At 44.0% G+C, this 23,705-nt stretch overlaps 1 protein-coding gene across 1 annotated transcript in view; it reads right to left on the bottom strand.

The window, feature by feature from the left end:
* Positions 1–456: 456 nt before the first annotated feature.
* The window catches only part of LOC147117769 (collagen alpha-6(VI) chain-like), a 133,348-nt gene continuing 110,099 nt past the window's right edge, over positions 457–23,705 (bottom strand). The window contains exons 30-43 of the mRNA XM_085989394.1: positions 22,825–22,887; positions 22,216–22,266; positions 19,685–19,720; positions 19,523–19,585; positions 19,066–19,128; positions 15,684–15,719; positions 15,551–15,587; positions 14,655–14,666; positions 14,044–14,537; positions 10,854–10,935; positions 9,623–10,279; positions 7,448–7,547; positions 7,316–7,362; positions 457–4,704 (exon numbers count right to left, since the gene is read on the bottom strand). Coding sequence (XP_085845520.1) covers positions 4,529–4,704; positions 7,316–7,362; positions 7,448–7,547; positions 9,623–10,279; positions 10,854–10,935; positions 14,044–14,537; positions 14,655–14,666; positions 15,551–15,587; positions 15,684–15,719; positions 19,066–19,128; positions 19,523–19,585; positions 19,685–19,720; positions 22,216–22,266; positions 22,825–22,887 — 1,917 coding nt within the window. The 3' untranslated portion in view covers positions 457–4,528. The remainder of the gene's footprint in view (positions 4,705–7,315; positions 7,363–7,447; positions 7,548–9,622; positions 10,280–10,853; positions 10,936–14,043; positions 14,538–14,654; positions 14,667–15,550; positions 15,588–15,683; positions 15,720–19,065; positions 19,129–19,522; positions 19,586–19,684; positions 19,721–22,215; positions 22,267–22,824; positions 22,888–23,705) is intronic.

Consider the following 23,705-nt stretch of genomic DNA (forward strand, 5'->3'; position numbering starts at 1 on the left):
AGAGTGCGGGAAAACACGGGCAAACGTGATGATGTCACGTTGCAAACCACGGGGCTGCCCAGGCAGTCCTCGTGGCATCTCCGTTGACCTGTTTAGTTGTTCTCTTGTGTCGATCTCCATTATTCGTTGGAATTCGTTAATTCTGTTTAAGCCATGGTCTGTTAAGAGTGTTTATTCTTCCATTTACTGAAGTGAGGTGCCAGCATGTGCTATATTCAGTGTATACAGCAACCAGTGAACTCTGACCAGGGCTCTGGGATATCATACTCCTAATGTCATGCTCCGATTCTGAAGCAGAAACAGAATACATTATACGTAAGTGTGAAAAATATGAAGGCCAAAATCATGCGATTGTTATTTATATTAATTATGACTTGCTGCATGAGAATATATTAAAATGAACCTTTAATATAAAAGGCACGTCTGGCATGTATTAAAATAAATATGAATTCTGGCTTGTTTTAGTTTTACATTTCATTTATTGCTCAGGGCCGGAGGCGAAACGCTGGTAGTTTATTTGAGAACCGCAGGGACCAGCATGCTCATGTTTAAGCTATGCATTTTCTTTCCATGTTCACTTACATTTCTAACAACATTTATTACACTAGAAAGAATTAATAGCCACCTATAAACAGGAGGAAAATAGAAGCACGGAAGTTATATGATTTTTTTGCATCCTTTATTATACTTCATTTTTATGTACAGTAGTGCTTATTGAACTGAACAAGAATCTGGGATTCACGAACAACCCTGCATCTACCAGCACTGCTTCATATCCGAGAGAGGGTTTGATTGTATGTTGCCTACAATGCTCCTACCTTTATAAAGTAGTATTTCCTCCAACATGTGGTTAGGAACACAACGGAAGAGGTGCTAGGAGAGTGAAATAAAGCGGACGATGTACAGATGTGCGGGTCATTTGCCAACAACACGCAGTTGCCGTGGCAGATAACGTGAATTTAGCTGCGCGCTGTGTACAATTTCGCAACGTGACTAGATACACGCATGCGTTGGGTGTTCAAGTTTCAGCTGAGGCTCACCCACCAGTGTTGTAGATTGGAGATTTAGGAGTAAGCTGCACATTATTCTCCAACCATGCACCCCCCTCAAGTTGCCGATCTGCGCTACTCATCACAAGGGCGCCTGGTGACAGAAAATAGCCCCTCAGCGTTATGTTCTTATATGTATAAGGGGTGATTCCACAATCCGGATCTCCCAGCGGGGAGCAGCAGCGTAGGAAGTGCATCTTAGAAACTGCGGGCATTTGTACCATTGGGGTAGAAATTGAGCCTCATTGCACCCATTTTATGGGCACATTGAAGGCCAATTACTGGGAGCAATGTTGCACACTTAATTTATGCCTGTAAAATAACTGACCCAATATAGGGTTGAGCCCTTTTTGCAGGCGTCCCTGGTGGCTGCCTAAAATAGGCATTCGGCCCCTCTCATATGTAAATGAGGGGCCTAATAACAGCAGTTATCATGGGTGACTTTTATCTACATATAGATTGGGCTAACCAAATTAGTAACAATACTGTGGAGGAGGAATTCCTGGAGTGTATACGGGATGGTTTCCTGGACCAATATGTCGAGGAACCAACTAGAGATCAGGCCATCTTAGACTGGGTATTATGTAATGAGAAAGGATTAATTAGCAATCTTGTTGTGCGAGGCCCCTTGGGTCGGAGCGATCATAATATGATAGAATTCTTCATTAAGATGGAGAGTGAAGTAGTTGACTCAGAGACTAGGGTCCTGAATTTAACTAAAGGAAACTACGATGGTATGAGGCGCAAGTTGGGTAGGATTGATTGGGGAATGTCACTCAAAGGGTTGACGGTGGAAAGGCAATGGCAAACATTCAAAGATTGCATGGATGAACTACAGAATTTGTTCATCCCTGTTTGGCATAGAAATAAAACAAAAAAGGTGACTCAACCGTGGCTAACAAGGGAAATTAGGGATAGCATAAGATCCAAGGAGAGGGCATACTAATTGGCCAGAAAAAGCAGTAAACCTGAGGATTGGGAGCAGTTTAGGATTTAGCAAAGGAGGACAAAGGGATTAATTAAGAGGGGGAAAATAGAGTATGAGAGTAAGCTTGCAGGGAACATAAAAACTGACCGTAAAAGCTTTTATAGATATGTGAAGAGAAAAAGATTGGTGAAGTCAAGCGTAGGTCCCTTGCAGTCAGAATCAGGGGAATTTATAAGGGGGAACAAAGAAATGGCAGACAAATTAAATACATACTTTGGTTCTGTCTTCACAAAGGAGGACACAAATAACCTCCCAGAGATGTCGGGGAACATAGGGTCTAATGAGAGGGAGGAACTGAAAGAAATCAGTATTTGTAGGGAAATGGTGTTAGGGAAATTGACGGGATTGAAGGCCGATAAATCCCCAGGGCCTGATAATCTACATCCTAGGGTACTTAAGGAAGTGGCCCTAGAAATAGTAGATGCATTGCTGGTCATCTTCCAAAATTCGATAGACTCTGGAACAGTTCCCATGGATTGGAGGGTAGCTAATGTTACCCCACTATTCAAAAAAGGTGGTAGAGAGAAAACGGGGAATTACAGACCGGTAAGCCTGACATCGGTAGTGGGGAAAATGCTAGAGTCCATTATAAAAGATGTAATAGCAGAGCACTTGGACAACAGTGACAGGATCGGACAAAGTCAACATGGATTTACAAAAGGTAAATCGTGCTTGACTAACCTACCGGAATTTTTTGAGGATGCAACTGGTAGAATAGATAAGGGAGAACCAGTGGATGTGATGTATTTGGACTTTCAGAAGGCTTTCGATAAGGTCCCACATAAGAGATTAGCGTGTAAAGTTAAGGCACATGGGATTGGGGGCAATGTACTGACTTGGATAGAGAACTGGTTGGCAGACAAGAAGCAAAGAGTTGGAATAAATGGCTCTTTTCCCGAGTGGCAGGCAGTGACTAGTGGGGTACCGCAGGGATTGGTCCTAGGACCCCAGCTATTCACAATATATATAAATGATCTAGACGAGGGAACTAGATGTAATATCTCCAAGTTTGCAGACGACAAAAAGCTGGGTGGGCGTGTGTGCTGTGAGGAGGATGCCGAGAAGCTCCAGTATGATTTGGACAGGTTGGGTGATTGGGCAAAAGCATGGCAGATGCAGTATAATGTGGATAAATGTGAGGTTATCCACTTTGGTGGCAAAAACAGGAAGGCAGATTATTATCTGAACAGCAATAGATTGGGAGAAGGGGAAGTGCAACGAGACCTGGGTGTCCTTGTGCACCAGTCTCTGAAGGTAAGCATGCAGGTGCAGCAGGCGGTTAAGAAGGCAAATGGTATGTTGGCCTTCGTAGCGAGAGGGTTCGAGTACAGGAACAAGGATGTCTTGCTGCTATTGTACAGGGCCTTGGTGAGACCACACCTTGAGTATTGTGTGCAGTTTTGGTCGCCTTATCTGAGGAAGGATGTTCTTGCCATGGAGGGCGTTCAGCGAAGATTCACCAGGCTGATACCTGGGATGGCAGGAATGACGTATGAGGAGAGATTGGGTCGATTGGGCTTATACTCGCTGGAGTTTAGAAGAATGAAAGGGGATCTCATTGAAATTTATAAAATTCTAACAGGACTAGACAGACTAGATGCAGGAAGGATGTTCCCGATGGCCGGGGAGTCCAGAACCAGGGGCCACAGTCTAAGGATAAGGGGTAAGCCATTTAAGACAGAGATGAGGAGGAATTTCTTCACCCAGAGTGGTGAACCTGTGGAATTCTCTACCACAGAAGGCAGTGGAGGCCAATTCATTAAATATATTTAAGAAGGAGTTAGATATATTTCTTAAGGCTAAAGGGATCAAGGGATATGGGGAGAAGGCAGGGACAGGGTACTGAATTTGGATGATCAGCCATGATCTCATTGAATGACGGAGCAGGCTCGAGGGGCCGAATGGCCTACTCCAGCTATCTTCTATTTTTCTAAGCACTGATTTAGGCCCTGTTGCTGAAGTGCGATAAGCGGAACAGGCTGAACCTCCTTGGCCCAGTACTCTCCGCTGGACTTTCTGTCTTCTTTAAAGGGAAGGCACGCCGAAGGCATTGAAATCATGGTACCTTCCCTTGACCCCATGAACTTTGATGGGGGTCAGTGGCAGAGGTCCACGTTGGGCATACCTCGGTACTCACACTAAGATGTGTCGCTCCCTATATTGGGCTTCTTCGCTGATCAGTTTACAAGAAGTACTCGGAAATATTTAGGAGAGTGGTAAGTGTACTATCAGAGTGGAAGAGAGCTGTTAAAAGAGTAACATGTGGAAAGAAACAATGACCTATTGACTACTATTGAGTGGTTGAAATTATGTACACAATTATGGAAGATTACTATTGCTTGATATGATAGTGGATTAATTCCTATTCATACAGACTTTTAATCTTACATATGCAAATCACTAGAGGTTTGTTATTGTCCCGATGGAACATTCCACGTTGTTCTGTCTTGCAGAGACACATTGAAAAATCTTAGTCCGTGCACAATAGTATTTAGAAGTTAGATTTTAGACAGAAGGCTTCGCATTCCTCTCGAGTGTCAAATCTGTTCTTGTTTCCTCCACAGCCACCATACCAGAACCTTGTGCAGACTCGTAACGTTTTATTATAGAACCATTTCAATCTGTAGTCGTAACAGTCCCCTTCTTCGCGATTCAGTGCGCACACATCTAGAATGGAAAAGAATGAAGTAACTGAGAAATTGGTAGGAATTAGTCTAATTTACAGCTCACAGCACTGGAATGTATGGAAACAAAGGACAGATGCTGCTCCTGGGAACCTGAGGGAAAGGGCCCCGGCACTAAAGTACGTCTTTTTGAGGGTTCCCAAGGATTTTTGAAGCATCGCAGTCAGGAGAGAGTGGGGGTTGGGGAGGAGGGGTAATGAAAACTGGGTGCAGGGGAGGCCCAAGGTTTCCTTGCGGGGCCCAGAGGAGCATTCCTACCACTTCTGGCCCACAAGGAAACCTACATTTCTGTAACAACAGCTCACCGTGCCCTTGCTGCAGCTCCTGGCAGGTTTGGCCTGGCAGGGAAGGCGCCACTGCTCCCCCGCCCAGGCCGCAGGCTAAAATTGCAGTTGGCTTCCGATTATGTCATTGGGGCCCTAACTGCATATTTGAAGTGGGACCCCATCGGGTGTCCTGCTCACCTGCTGAAAACAGCAGGCTAAAATCCAATCTCATGGCAGGTTAATGCAGAAAAATGTCCTAGAGAGAAAAAAACCGAGTTGTCGGATGGTTAGCAGAGGTGACTGAAAATTTGGGCAAGGAGATGTGTCTTCATAAAGCTTTTAGAGGTGGAGAAGGAGGTGCAGAGGTAAAGGTGCTTGGGGAGGTAGTTTCAAAAAGTAGGGCTGGGGCAGCGGAAGACTCTGCCAGCAAAGGAGCAGGAGATGAACTGGGGGGGCCAGAGTCAGGAAGAAACGCAAGGCTGGAGAAGGTTACAAAGGTAGTGTGGGCTGAGGATTTTAAATCTGATCCATTGGGAGATGGGGGACCCAGTGTGGGTTATTGGGTGTGGGAGTGGGAGATGGGTATGTATTGATGTTGATGTATGAGAGATGATTAGTTTGGGACAAGATGCAAGCAGCGTTTGGACAATTTGGAATTTATGGAGGGTAGGAATTGGGAGGTCAGCAAGGTGAATATTGAGAGGTTGATTTTAGAGGTGATGATGGTGGTAGATAAAGGTTTCAACAGCAGTTGGAGTATGGTGTGGTGGAGATGGCAATGTTGCAGAGTTTGAAAGTAAGCGATCTAGGTAGTGGATGAGATATATGGGCAAACAGAACAATGAAACTATTTCAGCCTGTACAAATAGCCAGGGAGCAGGATGGAGTAAACAGCAAAGGTGAGGCGTTTTGGGTGTGAGCCAAAAGCAAAGCCTTCAGTCTTCCTAATGATCAAGCGGAGGAAAATCTGGCTCATCAGACCGAAAAGGGGCTCAGTGTTCAGGAAACATAGAAACATAGAAGATAGGAGCAGGAGTAGGCCATTTGGCCCCTTGAGCCTGCTCCGCCATTCAATGAGATCATGGCTGATCATCCAAATTCAGTACCCTGTTCCTGCCTTCTCTCCATATCCCTTGATCCCTTTAGGCTTAAGAAATATATCCAACTCCTTCTTGAATATATTTAATGAATTGGCCTCTACTGCCTTCTGTGGTAGAGAATTCCACAGGTTCACCACTCTCTGGGTAAAGAAATTCCTCCTCATCTCTGTCCTAAATGGCTTACCCCTTATCCTTAGACTATGATCGCTGGTTCTGGATCCCCGACCATCGGGAACATCCTTCCAGCATCTAGTCTGTCTAGTCCTGTTAGAATTTTATAAGTTTCGATGAGATCCCCTCTCATTCTTCTAAACTCCAGCGAGTACAAGCCCAATCGACCCACTCTCTCCTCAAAAGGAGTTGGACAGGAGGGGATTAAAGGGGTAGGAGGTGGGTCTCATTGAAGAGATGAGCTTGGGGAGAATGAAGGGGAGCTGCAAAGTGACAGCAGGTCATGGATATGATCAGTGAGGGGTTCAGAGAAAGAAGGCCCTTCAGCTCAGTTTAATCTCATCCTTCCAGAACACTAATCCTACCATGTTACCCTCACAGCTTTAACATTCAGCTGAATTAGAGCACACTGACAATGCAGCACTCCCTTAGTACTGTCCTGGAATGTCAGCCTCGGTCATGTGCTCAAGTCCTTTTGGTATCTACAACCTCCTGGGCCAGAGCGGAATGTGCTAGAAACTGAGCCAAGCTGCCATTAACTAGCATATTATGGGTTATAAGGGACTTTGTGGGACCGAGGCCAGGTAATAAAACATGCCACAATTTCCTCTGATATCACTAAAGACAAAATAAATAATAAATCTCTGCAGTGTTAGGGTTAATATTTGAGTGATCAACATCATTTATTGCATTTGTAATATTTAAATTTTTTGGGCTGTCGTTAGTTTACGTAGAGGTCTCATGTTGGTCTATTTATTAATTAAAGGAGAAGGACTATGCAGCAAGTCATCAGCTTTCCTGGAATACACTTTATTTCTCGAACTCTGCCCTGTTAAATCAATGAAGGCACATTCAGGAATATATTTAAACGTTCTTTGGAACTTTCTCCCCCAAAAGGCTGTGGATGCTGGGGGACAGTTGCAGCTTTCAAGACTGAGGTCGATAAGATTTTTGTTCAGTAAGGCTATTAAGGGATGTGGAGCATAGGCGGGTAAATGGAGTTGAGGTACAGATCAGCCTTTCCTAATGTTGCTAAGATCCTTTTTTGTTTACTTACCATTAATATCGTCCTTTAGTTCTTCCATGTTTTTCATGATATCCACTCTGTAACAAAGAGGTGATACAATAGTCAATGGGGAATACTTACATTAATGTTCAACATTTGGTAGTGAGTGTCTGTAAAACATACCGCTCGAAATCTGCAGGTGTTCTAATTTCCCCATATCGCCGAGATTTTATTCCTCCACATGCCCTCTGTTCAGCTGCAGATGGATAGCTGTTGAGTCCCACTGTAAAATTTAAAAATAAAGGGCTAGATTTTCAGTATAGACAGTTTTGGGGCGCTAACCTTAGCGCCCGCCCCAAAGTAGCGCCCCGTTGCCGGAAATTCAGTGGCTTCGCCCTAAGAGGTTGCTGGAGCGCTAAAAGAGGCGTTCCACTAGTATCTTTAGGCGCTATGCCGGCGGTGCAGAGCGCAACACCCGAGCTCGGGCGCAGCGCACGGCAGACACTCTGGTGCCAGTGAGCTCTTAAAGGGGAAGGGTGCATGTGTGTTTTTCAAAGGCAGAGTCTGGGGGGGGGAGGGGAAACAGGAGGAGGAGGAGGAGGAGGAGGAGGATGGTGGTGGTGGTGGTGGTGGCCGGAAACATAAATACACCGTTCACACTGGATCCTTCCACACAACACATGCAGACTGCCGTTTATAGTGCAGGAGGAGTGCCCTTTAATTTGCGCTCCCCAGGGTGTGTTGCGTTCCATTTTACAAACGCTCTGGACGCCAGCCGCACAATGGGGCGGTCCGACTGAAGTTTGGATTCGGGGCGGCCAAAGGGCATTGCACGAGGATGTGACGTCATTTTCTGCGCGCGCATCCAGGCGGCCGCTAAACTTTGCGCCGGCGCTAACGGGCAACTTAATTTGGGGCGGGGCGCAAACTGCGCTGCGCCCGGGCGCTACACGCATAGCGCCCGAAAATCACTTCTCTTAAGGCGCTAACTGCTGGCGCAAGCAACTGAAAATCTAGCCCAAAATCTTTCTCTTTACGAGAACCCTGTCAGTGAGTCTGCATTAAAATAAAACACGAGGCAAGATTCCATTAATTACTCCATTCAGGGAGTACTGCAGATTAAGAACTGACCCAGAATGGACTAATTCTATTTAATAAAGTTCTACTGTCAACATTTTGAAGCTCTAATGGGACAGACGATCTTCCCTTTTTGAAATACATAATGGGAGTTTACTGCACTCCAGACATGATTTAAATATTAATAAGAAAAAGAGATTTAGAGAGTGTCTGTTTGAGGCAGGGTTAATGAAGCAGCGAATGGTTATGATCTGGAATGCACAGCCTGAAAGAGTGATGGAGGCAGATTCAATCGTTGCTTTCAAAAGGGAATTGGCACGGGCTCGACGGACTGAATGGCCTCCTACTGTGCTGTAACCATTCTATGAGCCTCCTCCTGTTGCCTTAAGAGTCAGTGAGTGATTTCTAACTGTGCTCTCACTCTATCAGTTCACACTGTATGACCAATTATCCCTCCACATCGCCAGGGCGATGGATTGGAAAACATTAGCAGTAAGAGGGATGGCCAGCCAGAACAGACAGACAATCTATGTTTCCAATCAATGTCTTATAGGAGAAAGCAGGGTGAAAAGGGGAGGTTGGACTTTCAGCATAAACCCATGTACTTCAGCCATGAGGCAGAGTTAGGGAACGGCACTAATTCAGGTTTTGGCTGCCCCACCACAGCACCTGCATTTGATCAATACCAGCATTTCCTTGTGTTGTAATATAAGTGAACTGTGTTCAGCACTCCTCCCATCCTGAGAGTTATGGCTCGCACAGAGACAGGCAGTGGAACCTTGGCTTGCTCTGGACTAAAGACAATTTGGAAATGGTCGAAAATTCTTACTTCCATCCCTTGTTTTACATGTTTTATTTTTATTCTCCGAATGTGGCAAAGCCGGCATTTATTGCCACAGGGTTACATTGTTCTCCACTTGCTAACGTATGCTTTAATATAAAATAGATGGACTGCCTATCCTCACAGCTGCTTTGGTGCTGAAATTAACAAAGGAAAATGTACCCCTAAGTTAGTCAGTTATGGAGTGAAATTTCTGCCCTTGTTATATTTAGTGAAATAAAGTTGATGTGAATATAAATGAGGTGGCTCTGCTCTATTCTCACAGCATTCATTAAAATTAACAACTTCACCCGCTTAAATGATGTATTCCTATCCATTTAACATAGAATGAAACATGACTGGGTTGTATCTGTAATGTGGTCTTATGAAGTATAAACACTCCACAATATCCAGTTATAGGTTTATCTGTAAACGTTTCATTAGGTTGTTACTGCACTTACCTGCCAGGTTTTTCAGAAAAGCCACTGCAAACTTTTGTGCATATTCCATTTCAGTCTCCAGTGCTCTGTCCAGATGAACTAAATGTTGATCAAAAGGAAAACTGACAAAGTCCTTCAGGACTGTGACATTAGTTCCCTCTCCAAGGACCAATGCAAATATTGTGAAACCTTTACATTTGGCATCTTGTGATATTTCCAGTAATTTCTTTTCATCAATACTTGTTTCCCCTAAAAATATTGTGAAGATAACCTTGTAAGTCTGCTGATTTGTGGGATTTAAGAAGAAATTCTTCAAGGTCCATTCAATGGTACTGACAATGCCAGAGGAACCCTCTGGCTGACTGAGTGAGTCTTGAATGTGTCTCTTCTTCAGTGTTTTTGCAGTGTAATCCAAAATTCCAAACTCCAGGTTAAATGGATCTTTCCCATATCTCGGTGTGTGTTGTACAAGAGCCACCCTGGGATGAAGATCAGAGGCCTTTGGTTCTGTGGAACTTACAAACTGGTTAATCATTGAGTTTAAGAAATGCTGAACTGATTCTGATTGTGCAGTTTCCATTTGCTGTAAGTCATCAACAACAAAAGCTAGGTCCAGGTTTACTGGAATAGGAAGCGGGGAGGTGGCTCTTGGACACTGGTCATCTGGTTTACACTCATCTGTAAAAGAAGGTGAGAAGTTCTTAATTCATTTTTTGCTGAACAACATGTTAGATCAATGTTTTTAGAGTTTGTGTGTGTTATTTTGCTGTTAGAATAGGGTTCTCATGCAAAGAGAATCAACATTTTAAAAGAATTCAACATTTTAAAGAAAATAATTTTACATACATCACAATACACACTTAATACTAGTCAATCTGTCATTCGGTTGCACATTGAAAATCAAGACCAAGTGTAGTTTTCAGGTGAACTGAGGTTAAAGGGCAGGGGATAATTTGACAAGGGTAAGTAGGCATAATTCAGTCCCCATTTTAAACTTGTATATTCTGTTCTTCATTTTATTATTACCATTATAAATTGCTATGTCCATATTATAATGTAAAATGGCTGTATAAACTTGTAATTACACCCTCCTACCGGGGCAGCATCTCCACTGGTGGAATGGTGTGACAGGTCTACAGAAACAGTTCCCATTGTGAATGTGGACATGGGAATTTATAATGCAAATAGTAAACAGACGTGAATGCAGACGTAAGAATTTTATATTATAGATGTGATAAATCTGAAATCATACCAAAGCACAGTGTACATAACAGGACTCGGCGTAACAGTTCTTGAGAGCTTTGCTGCTTCCTTGGCAACACCACCACTGCATTCTTGTGCAAAAGAATGTAAAGAAAATTCAAATTAGAAACAAAGAAAAAATCTTCAAAATTTGTAAATGTAAAAATGTAGTTCAGTTACAGAAACATAAAAGGGGCGATTTTAACCTTGCCCGGCTGGTGCAAACCTGATGGGATAGTGGTTAAAATCACCCGTGGGATTCGTCTGCAGGCAGCTTTCCGCTGAATCCGATTTTAACACACCCGTCTAAAGAGGCGAGAAGGACAGCCACTGGAAACCGGCGGGTCCTTTAAATATGCAAATCGGGCTCCGACGACATCACTGAGGCTCGACTGCGATTTTAACCGTGGGCCTGAGCAGGGAAACTGTTGTGGCTTTCTCACCAAGCCAACCCAGTGGGAAGGGGAACCGGGGCCAAAAGAGGTCCAAAATAGACAAGATTTTTTTTAGTTCTATTTTTTTTGACTTTCCTTCTGAGGCCAGGAGGTCCCAGGTAGCAACCTCAATCCGTACAACTTTGCGATCCCGTCCGCCGGCTTCAGGCATGAAACTGCCCAGGGCAGTGCAAATGAAGCACGAACATTAGAATCGCCTGGGCCTCACGTTAACAATGTCAGTGGAGCTGGCTGGGTTGGCGGGGTGGGGGGGGCGTGGGTGGGGGTGCGTGTTGGTTTGAAGCATCACCCACCCGATTCCCGCTCTGATTTAAAATCAGGGCTTTAAACTACAACAGAAGATGGCAACTGTAAATTATTGGAAACCCTTTGTGAAAGACAGGGAAACATCGATAATGGTACAGAGACACCCCCAGAACTCCCAAAGGCCTGGGTCAGCTGAAACACTCGGTAAGTGATGTTTTTACTTTATATAATGTGTATTATAAAAACAACAGAAAATAAACAACACGGAATCTCCAGATTCTATGTATTCCCATACAGTGAACGCGTGGTTTATATTTGTACGGTTAGATTACAATATTGGCCCAGAAATTCGGGTCTCCACGGGTGAGTACGCGCTGGGTACTCACCCGTAGGCCCAATGAAAGTGCCGGTTTCGTGCATGCACTGTGCATGCGCGGGAAACTAAAACTTCCATTCCCTTAAAGGAAGGGGTTCAGAGGTCGAACACGTGCGCCGGAGAGGCTGCGCGTGCGCCTGGAACTTACGTTTTTTTGCAGGTTTCTCCGGGAGGGTAAGTCTCCAGCAGTTACACTTTTAAAAAGCAGGCGCAAGGCCTGCTTTTAACAAGGTAAGTGGTGAATTAATTAAAATTAAAACATTTTTTCCACAGGTTTATTATTTTTAAATACTTTAAAGAAAGGTAAGTTTATTTTTAGCCCTGTTAGAAAATGTAATTAATTTTTTCAAAAATGTAAATTGTTTAAAATAGTTATTTTATGTAATTTATAGTTATTTTAAAAATGTGATTTAAAAAAAAATGTATTTGAAGTTTTAATTATGTTTTGGGGCTTAAAGTATTTATAGTTTTGACAGCTCTTCCTGTCAATTTTATGAATGGCCATTTCCCTGCTACCATTGGCTCTCCATGGCCCACGTGATCCCAGGGGACGCTTCGAACTAACTGCGCCCCTGGGATACGCAAGCACTGTGCGCCAGCAGTTGGAGGAGGCCCAGGATCGTAATACCACATGGGCCCACAGCTCAATGGCTGGCGCGCTAGGTAAGTGCAGGTCGGTGGCTTGCACCCGCGGGAAGCCTCTGACCCGAATTTCTGGGTCATTAGGGTTCACAGCTAAAGAAATGCAGAGGGTAAAATGGCCAAGTCATTGGACTCAAAGGCACCATGGTCCTAATGAGAGCAAGGCAAAAAAAAATAACAACTTCTCAGAACATAACCAGCAACAACACAGAAGTACACACAGAAAAACCAGCAGAATCGTCATAAAAATTAATATCTGATTCACTACAAGGAACAGTAATAACAGATTATTATTTTTACAAACTACACGGCTGATGAGAGATTTCTTAAACAATTCTACAACAACAACTTGCATTTATATAGTGGCTTTAATATAGTAAAATGTTCCATGGGGCTTTACAGGAGTATAAACAGACAAAAATTGACACCGAACCAAAGAACGAGACATTAGGACAGGTGATCAACAGCTTGGTCAAAGAGGTAGGTTTTAACGAGCATCTTAAAGGAGGACAGAGAGGCGGAAAGGCTTAGGGAAGTAGTTCAAGAGATTATGGCCTAGGCAGCTGGAGGCACAGCCACCAATGGGGGGGGCGGTGGTGGCGAAGGAAGTAAAAGATGCAGAAGAGGCCAGAACTGGAGGAGCACAGAGATCTCAGAGGGTTGTAGGCAATGTTCCCCGTAATTTATTTTGGGTGCATGGCCCCTTTAAGGGGCTGCGCGGCCCATTCACAGGTTCGCGCATGCGTTCCTCCTGCAGGTCCAAACCTCGCTGCTATGCCATGTTGTGCAGAGAGCAGCACACCGCAACCATTCTGGAGACCCTAGCTGGTGCGCACTGAAGGGCGCCTCCAGATTTGTCCAGGCACCTGAAACGCATCTTCAGCATGCTGATGGCTTGCTCGATGACACATGTGGAGGTCATATGGCATTCATTGTATCGCTCCTGTGCCTCATTCCTCGGGTTTCCGAGAGGTGTCATCAGCCACGTTTTAAGTAGGTATCCCTCATCTCCGAGCAGCCACTCGGTAACTCTGCTGCCATGTGCAAAGACATTTGGGAGGGTGGACTGTCGCAGAACAAAAGCATCAAAAGAACCAGTGACATGAATCTTGTCATTCATGTGGAAATGACTTATGAAATGATACTGGGCGGCCTGCTGGTGGCACTGTCCAAGGAGAGTATAAATACTCGGGCATGGGCCCAGCTTGCTCAGGACATTCTTTAACAGGAACTAGTGAAGGGCACAACTAGATCTCCATGTTGAAAAACAGTTGATTAAAGCCTTGTTTAATACTTAGACCAAGTGCCTAGTAGTTTTCTTACGTCAACCAGCTTATTTCTCATGCACACTTGGGACTAATACACAACCTATAATGAGACACGATGGGATTGTCCCTTGTTAATTCCTCTGGGTGTCCAGGCTAATTACTCATCTTACCCACTGTTATGGACTATAATGAATGAGGAAATAGTTTTCTTACCCTAAAAGCCCGTTCTACTTCTGGGATGTTTTTAAAGGAGATGATGACTGGAATGATACCTGAAGCACTGAATTGTGAGGCAGCTGCAGCTATAGCCTCAGTGTCTTGGGATCCTCCATTAGTGATAAACACAGCTATTTTCTTCACAAGGACACCATTACGAACTCGTTTAAAAGTATTTCTTGCAACAAACTGCATTCCAAAGCCGATATTCCGTCTGCTAGTTGATTGTTCATGTGCTAGTGCCTCTATTCCTTTCAGAAGTAACTGTTTTTTCTTAAAGTCTGAAAATCGAATGAAAGGCCTTGCTACATTATTGTAAGTAAGAACCGCCACACGGGCACCGGTGGGACAGTTGCTTTCAGCGATGTTAATATCCTGCAGAAAATTAATTACAATTCTCTTCATCCTTTCAAATATAGATAGTGTGACATCTGTAGACATGTCCAGAGCGAACGCCAACTCTGTGGGGTATGCAGGGCATTCTCCACCTCCTGCAACAATTCAAAGAAGCTTAATATTTAGAGATGTCATTTATTCAAGTAAGTAAGAGACAAAATTCAAAAGGAATGGCTAGTTGGCTATTACAAAACCAGTAAGGAATTACTTACTTTGCGAACAAGCTGTAGGTGCAAAAAAAAACAAGAATGTTAATATTTGATATAATAATTCCAGAATTTAATTCATATTTAGTGCAGCTTGTATGCTCCTTTAAGACCCTCCCTAAAAACCCACGTCTTTGACCAAGCTTTTGGTCGCCCTTCCTAGGCTGAGAGTCCATTTTATTTTGGATTACACCTCTGTGAAACGCCTTGGGACATTTTTCTACGCTAAAGAAACTATATAAATGCAAGTTGTTGATATCTCCCCCTATCCTGCACATACAAAGCTGACTAAAAACATGAACCTACTTAACACGACGAGCTGTATCGTTCTGCCCATGATGTAATCATAAAAGAAAGATATTCACAAGGCCTTCCCCTCTCTCTATACAGGCTCAATTTGGTTATACTCTCACTGCTATCTTCTTCAGTTACTTGCTACATGACATCCCATGCTAAAAAATCAAATGTTACCCTAGGAAATACGAACTAACCAATCGATATGTCCCTGCACTCACAGCTGTGACATCTACCCCATAACCAGCTGTGAAGAGAAGGCAGACCACTATGTTAACGCCACTGTTTACTGTTTAAAGTAAATGGAGAGTCTGGGCTGTCAGATTATCCACGACTTCAGCATTATAACCTGCAGCAACACCTTAGTCCATGATAACTCTACTTCAGTTCTATCGTTGCTTACGGACATGTTTAGAAGAAAAATGGGCCAAAAGATTTATGATTGTTAATCATTCTCTGAAGAAAGCAAAATCTGACTTCTCAATTTGTTCGAGCATCTCCGAGAGTCAGTCACTCGTTTTCAATGGACAAGTTAGTCCAGCTTTTCAAAATTCTTCCTCTCAGAAATGTTGTGAAGAGTTTGCAGTCAATTTCAAGAGCCTACTTACGGCAATTCTTTTGAATGTACGATATGAATTCACACGGCTGTAACAAAAAGTAGAAAAGTATGGTTTACAAAACAAACATTAAATAAAGTGTATAAACTGTAAACACATTTCACACACGTACAAAATGACCTACTTTCATGGAGGCAATGCCATCTGGTCCTTTGGGGCCCTGGAATGAGGAGATACGATATATTTGATTAAGCAGAATTCAAAAATACTGGTTCATCTCCTGTGGTCTTAATTTTTTTTTCCAAATTAAATATAAATGTGAAATACTATAAAATAAAGACCTGACTTAAAGCTCGGTTCCCTCACCAACAAATGCTGGAGCTCCACGTGCCAAGTACATGTACACTGAGTATCGTAGCCCTGAGAACAGACCCCCTCGCTTGCACCCCACGTGGAGTCAATTCAGGAAATGGTAAGATCCAACTAATGGAAATGCTCTTCTCAGCAAAAGCTGGAAGGGAAAGAACTGGGAGCCAGAGGCTGGAGCCAGGGGGTTGTGATTACACCGCGACTTGGGCAGGGAGGTAGGACACTTCGGACGGCTTGGAGTTGGGTGGGAAGGTGGGTCTGGAGTTTTCCTTTCTGATTGCTATCCAGTAACTCATGTTGAGTACCGTATCACACCCGGTTATGATCCCTGGTGATGCTCGCTGATCGGATTTGCACGTGAAGAATGGCCACACAACTCAGGAACAGTAACCAAGCATACATTAAAATTGTGAGGTGAGGAAGGGATTAATGGGAGAAAATTAGAGGGAAAAAAGCAAATATAACAACAGATGAAGTAAATTAGGAAATGGATGTTCACGGCTACGGGGAAAGAGCAGGGATGTGGAACTAATTGGATCGCTCTTTCAAAGAGCTGGCACAGGCACGATGGGCCAAATGGCCTCCTTCTGTTTCTGTATGATTCTAAGGGGGCTAAATTAGACAGCCCCCGAAAATGGGCACGAGGATCACGATGCACGATTAACCTGCTCCTATTGGTTCCGATGCAAGTAGCATACAAATTTTGTGCTGTCTGCCATTTAAATGATTGCAGCTTGCAGCCCAGCGCTAAATACGCTGTTGAGTGGCTGCTCGTCTCAGCAGGGGGCCCCAAGTTTGTGCGAGACTAGTACCACTTAAAGCTAGCCTGCACTAATTAAAGCCGGCCTGCACCTCTTAAAGGGGAGGTGCATTCTAGCTGGAGGAGGTGCTGGAAGTGGCTGGAGAAGAGAGTCTAAACTGCAAGAAAAGTGACTAATGGCACAACGGGGTGCGAGCGTGCTCCAAGTTTCTCAGACGCTGCACTGCAGGCCTTCTTGGAGGAGGTGAACAGGAGGAGAGAGGTCCTCTATCCACAGGGGGCTACGAGGTCCTCCAGACAAACTCTGTGAAGGCAGTGCGAACAGGTAGCCCTGGTGGTCAATGCCAGAAGTCAAGCCCGAGGACCTCGATGCAGTGCTGCATGAAGTTCAATCAATTCATCTTCAAACACCATCTTCCACCAACTGCACCACTAGCCTCGCACACTGCTTAATGCACAACGATCCCATCACTCACCTACCAACAATCTGTACAAACAGGACTCATACCTCACATCACAGCTCACCTCACCCTCACACACTTACTACTGCTGCAAGCCTCACCACCCACATCTCTCAGCTTGCACACATTGTCAGCTATTCAACCATGACAGCCACATCACCTAAACACATTGCACCACACTCACTGAAACACTTCCCTCTCTCTTGCAAGACAAATTAGCGCATAACCGGAGGTAGCAGGAGCTAACTGGCGGAAGAGAGAGGCGTGGTCGTCATCATTGGAGCAGCCATCGCTGAGGCCGTGGGCAGCAGCGGGGCTGAAACCATTGCAGATGACGGCATCCTCATACCTAATCCTCCTTCTCACTCTGCCAGTGCCCTTGCTATTGCTTGTCAGCCAGCCAGCCCAGACTGCTGTCGCCCATGCTGAGCTGGTGCAGTCTGAGGCCAGGCCATCTAGGCCCAGAGCTGCTCGAGGTTGTCCTCCAAGGCCATTGGCAGTCTCTCCCACTGAAAGCCAGCACTCTTCCATCAGCCATGCTGCAGCCACTGGGGTAGCACTTCCTAGGAGCACTAGGACAGGCAAAGGCACACGGAAGACGGGCACTAAGGGAATGCACAAGGGTGATTAGTTGATATTTGTATGCAATATGGCATGATCTAATTTAGAAATTTGGTTTGGAATGTTTATTCTGTGTTGGGTTTTATTTTTGCATTGTGGCCAAGTGGACACTGTGACGGTCAGTAACAGAGGGATGGTAAGCTGTGGGACTGTTGGTGAATGTGGAATTGGGATTGCGTTTACTGGTATCACAGTCGGATGAATAGGTCACGGACCGCCCAGCCAGAAAGTTGCTGTCTGGGTTGCCTCCTCCCTTCCTCTTCCTCCTCGTTCTCCTCTTCCTGAGCTGGTCACCGTATGGCAGGTAGCAAGGGCTCTGCTCTCATGATGGCGAGGTTATGCAGCATGCAGCAGGCTCTCATGAATCCAGACACCCGCTCTGCCGAGTACTGCAGGGCTGCTCTGGAGCAGTCTTGGCAGCGCAGGCATTGCTTCAGCACGCCAATGGTCTACTCGATGGTATTTTGTGTGGCAGCATGGCTTTTGTTGTATAAATGCTGCTCACGTGTTCAGGGGTTGCGCACTGGATTCATGAACCATGTTGTTAACGGATAGCCCTTGTTGATGGCACAGTAGAATGCCGCAGAATGGAAGCAACATGACTGCTGCCAGGATACCGGACATTCACCTGCATGATTCGCTGAGTATGGCCGCACACCAGCTGGACATTGAGTGAATGTAATCCCTTTTGGTTGCGGTACGTCTCAGAGTTTATATGTGGCCCCTGCAAAGCAACACGAGTGCTGAATGTTCAGCTGTGCGAGCTTAAGGGAGGGCATTAGCTGGAACGTTGAGCTCCAAAATGGCAGCACTGGCGTCAAATCAGTGTTACACGCTGACTGACGTCACGATCGGTTTATTCTGCATACTTCCGGCACAAGCTCCTTGCGGCCACACTAACACCCTACCCAAGATGGCGTCTGGCGCGGCCCGCACCAGAGGTGTGCGTGCGTGTGTGCCGCGGACGCCATCTTGGAACCAAAACGGCACTCATAGCGCCCAAACAAGGGGTGCTATGGAGCCAAACTTTGCAGCCAACGATTCTATGTAAACGTGAGCACCAGATAGTTGTTAATGAGACAGTGTCAGATAATCAGGAGCTTCTCTTTGGGTTGAGTTATGTATCAGGATGTGTGCTGACAAATTTGCCCCTAACCTTAGTAACAATACATTGAAGGTAAAAAGGGCCAAAGTCAGTGTTCATTGGCTGTAAAGTGTCTTGGGACATCCTGAGGTCGTGGAAGGCGCTGCATAAATGCAAGTCTTTTTTCTTTTTTTCTAAATGTGTTTTTATTATTCAAAGTGCACACACATAGAGGCAAAAATAAACCACCCAACATATCCACCTATCTTACCCTAGGTCCAGGATGTCCAAAATCACCTGGAATCCCCGACTCACCAGGAAGACCAGAATTAACCTAAAAACGGGCAAACATATCAAATTATTTCATTTAGAAGCTCACTAGCTTTCTTAACCATCAATGAATGATTAGTAGCAGTGCTTTACCTCCATATTGTTACTGTAATTCATCACTATGCTTCAAAATTCCATTATTAGCTAATTTACTGAAGGATCCATTAAACCTTTCACTCTTTTTTTTATTCTCTTCATTCTTGTCTTTTCTTAAAGTTAGCTATCAACCTGGCCGTGCACAATATTAATGTAAAATCAGGCATCGTCATTGATTAAACAGAAATAATCTTATGCATCTTTAAAGCCACTAGGGACAGCAAAGAATTGACTTAATATGGCATCTTGGGCAACAAAAACAAGCACGCTTTAACAATTAAATGTTTTAACTGAAACTCTACCCTCTGCCCTCTTGTTCCTTTGGGCCCTGGATTGCCCCGTTGACCAGGATCCCCAACTTCTCCCTAAAAAAGCAATGAATAAGTATAAAATGAAGAACAGGATATTTCTTAATGTGGAAAACTAGGTGGTGAAAAGGTTTGCCTTTAAAATATCATTGATACCTGAATACCAGGGTTTCCATAGACTCCTCGCCCCCCCTGAATGATTAAAAGAAATACAAACGCTGTCAAAAAATATATCGTAAAGCTTTCTCAGCAAGTAGCATTTAACAGGTGACAACACAGATAAATTAGACATCCCTGTTTTCAGAATTATTTGCAAAAGAAGGACTAAAGAACTGAAAAGTCAAAGACAAAATATTAAAGGATAAAAATGTTGTGTTTCACTACTGTCGCACAGGTGAAAAGAAACTGTGGTAAAAACGTTCAACAGCTGCAAAATGCAATGCTGCTTTAAAACAGACATATTGGATATCAAAAGATAACAAAAATCCTGAATCTATTCCCTATGGATTATTATTTGTGATATCTGGCACACAGCCAGATACCACAAAAAAGTCCATCTTTGGAATTAATAACGAGACCGGATTCCAACGCTTCTCCCAGTTAGTACTCCAGTTCAGGTCATGGTAACAGGAGTAGGCCTGGAGCCTCTTCCGCCATTCAATTAGATCATGGCTGATCTGTATCTTAACTCCATTTACCCACCTTGGTTCCATATCCCTTAATACCCGTACCTAACAAAAATCTATCGATCTCAGTTTTAAAATTTTCAATTAACCCCCAGGTTCAACAGCTTTTTGGGAGAGAGAGAGTTCCAGATTTCCACCACCCTTTGCGTGAAGAAGTGCTTCCTGACATCACCCCTGAATGGCCTGGCTCTAATTTTAAGGTAATGCCCACTTGTTCCGGACTCCCCCACCAGAGGAAATAGTTTCTCTCTATCTATCCTATCAAATCCTTTAATCGTCTTAAACACCTCAATTAGAACACCAATTAATCTTCTATGCTCGCGGGATGAGCAAATGGATGTGATTCAACAAATAAGCCATCAACCAGTCTGCTCACTTGCAGTCGGGGAAGGTTATAAACCGTGTGCCAGTTGCTACTTGAAATGAATTGTAGCAGAAAATCTAAAAAGGTGGGGAAATGCTGTCTACAGACTAATATCTTACTAATTCCAAAATGGACTTACCAGGATCTGAAATTCAAAGGTAGTTGACTGTCAACTGATTTTTAAAAAATGGGGCCTTGTGTTTGAGTTGGATTTGTGATATCGCACATCCAATGTCAAATCTCCCTATGATCGGGAATGCAATCTGGCTCCCTATTGCTCTCCTCTTTTACACTGTGAAATCACATGGAGAATACTGGAACCTCGAACAAAATAATTACTCAAAAACAAATCTCGTGTGTTCCTGAAATTGACCTTATTGGACTCGGCATCTGGCCTGTCTCAACTGATACTTTCAATCATTTTCACTGATTTTAGGAGAGTTGCTGCTTTGCTAGAACGACTCAGGAGTAGTGGGTGAGAAGTTCCTTTGCAAGGCAAGCGCGTCGTAGAATTTAACAGCACAGAAGGAGGCCACTCGTTACATGGTGCCTGGATCATCTCTCCGAAAGAGCTCGTCACTCTATCCCATTCCCAGACCCTTTAAAATTTCTCTTTTCCAAATATTTATCCACTTCCCCTTTATTATGGATTCTGTTCCCACCGCTGTTTCTGGTAGAGCATTGAAAGGCGTTGGAAAGAAAATAACTGATTTAGACACCAGTCTCACAGAAAAATTAAGCTTTCATCGTGTTCTGGAATCCGGGACAATTGGTGGCAGGGTCGTCCGGAATCCGTAAAATGTTCCGGAATCCGGAACTTCGGATTTTAGATGCTCAACCTGTACTTCAAAAAGCCATTAACTTTTGTTGTCTTCTTTTGAAAAATCCTATGAAAAATGTGAGTGATGCAATAAAACTTTAGTGTTGTGTTTTATCCTCCTTAATCTGCACAGCTCCGCTAAGTGTTTCCGCCAGGCTGCGGTTACGGCACCACGCCACCCTGGTGGCCTAGTGTGGGCCGTCGGATGCTCTGCAGAGCTCGCAGCGTCCCTCCCCTTTAACAGAAGGGGCGGGGCGGAGAAACGCGTCAGCGCTACGCAGAGCGGCCCAGGCATTTCCAGACTCGGAACGTGTTTCTGATGTCCGAAGTCCGGAAACGCCCGAGCCCAGGTTGCGATATTTCCAGACTTCGGACATCAGAAACACGTTCCGAAGTCCGGAAAAAACATGAAAACAGGCTCGGCCTCAGTCCCAAGGTTGCCAGATTTTGGGCGCTCAACCTGTATTAATATTTTCAGTATTATTCATAAACAAAACCAGTTTCTCAAGTCTCATTTAAAAAATTAATACCTAGAGCAACAAGAACAGAAAATCACAATGAAACCTGCACTCCAGCATCCATGGAAGGAGTAGAGCTTATTACAAGCTCCTGCTATTACAATCTATCCATTTATATATGTAACAGGCAGACATTTATAGTACTGGGCACCAAGTATCAGTGCTGGTGTATCACAGGAGAATGTGATTTGATAACCCCAATAACACTTCAGTAATTACAGGTCGAATTCTGAAAACAAAGTACAGTAGCCTGCTCTACGGTGAGAGAAATAATATTTATCACTCAGTTGCTCTGTTACCTTTCTTCCCTTTGTTCCTGGAAAACCAAATCCACCTATACCATCCATGCCCTGTGTGACAAAGAACATATTTTGCATAATTTAACAGTAACTAGACAATCTCCATGGTGTTGCACACAGGTGATGAGGATCTTGACTGTATACGATAGAGTAAAACGGCCGGGTCAGCAGCCTGCTTTATGTCTCTCCTGATTTTTATTTCCATTGACTTCAATGGGGAGAGATGTTAAAGGGGCTGCCGATTCACTATCACCTGTTTTACATTATCGCACAAAGTCAAAATTACCTCCAGAGAGTCAAGATCTAGTGTAGTCTTGGTAGTAGGTGGTGAGGTTAGAGGACAGGAGATAATTGGACCAGATCACACTTGAATGTCATTCATTCTGTCCTTATTTTTACATTTGCATTATAATTTCCTCCGTCCACATTTATAATGGAACCTTCCTATGTAAACTTGTCACGCTGTAATTTACACCCTCCCACCAGTTGGGAGTGGGGTTGGGGAGTTGTTTAACTTCATGACTATTTCTCATTTCCCTTCTGGATCATTTTTTTCCTAGAAAATGTTCAACAAAATTTAACACCTTGAAAAAAAGAGAATATGCTCACCATGGTCCCACGAGGTCCCGCCAGTCCTCTTACGCCTTTGTTCCCAGGATCTCCAAGCTGACCCTATTAAATATCCAAAGGGACTGGTTCATAAAGCCCTTTTCTATTTTTTTTCACACATGCAGAAATCGACTCTAAGGATTTTATTCTAATCAGTATGTATATGCACAAAACTATCTCATCTTAGTCATTCTGATATAATGTAAATGATCACCCTGTTTGAATTGTTTCCAACCAGAAGGAATGCATGGCTGCCTAAAACATGGTAAGCAATTATTTACTTTTATGTGCTTTAAATCTTTGTTAATGCAGAGAAAGATTCTTGTTCTAGTAATGGACTAATGTGTAATGAGGATTTCCAGAATTACAGATGGGAGACGAGATTGGTCCTTCAGGGCTGCTCTAGGAGACAGAGATTGGTTCTTCAGGGCTGCGCTATGGACAGCAGGCAGAGTCTAGAGGGTAATTTTTTAATTAATACTTGCTTTTGACACAGTTCTTTTCCCAGCAGGAGCAAGGGAAACCAAGTGTGTGCTTCCAGGGATTTTCTATCCATTAAAATGAATGAATGAAAAATCATGGGGCTTGTGCACGTGATTTCCAGATGTGTTCCTGGTGGGCAAGGCCCGGGAATGCAACTAGTAAAATGAACTTCAGAAAGCACGCTATGCATAGCATTAAGCTTAGAAGTGGGGAGGTGAATAGACTGACGAGATTTAAGTACTTTACCCAGAGGGTGGTGAATGTGTGGAATGGACCACTGGAGGCAGAGGGAGCTGATTGTACCAGCCAATTTGAGAGAGAGTTGGACAAGAACACAGGGAAAAATCTGATGAAAGGTGACATGGGATATATTTCCTAGACACTGAACCACCCAGATT

This window comes from Somniosus microcephalus, chromosome 5, assembly GCF_052327205.1.
Source record: "Somniosus microcephalus isolate GS21.2 chromosome 5, FLI_Smic_1.0, whole genome shotgun sequence".
In the NCBI taxonomy this organism is placed as follows: domain Eukaryota; kingdom Metazoa; phylum Chordata; class Chondrichthyes; order Squaliformes; family Somniosidae; genus Somniosus; species Somniosus microcephalus.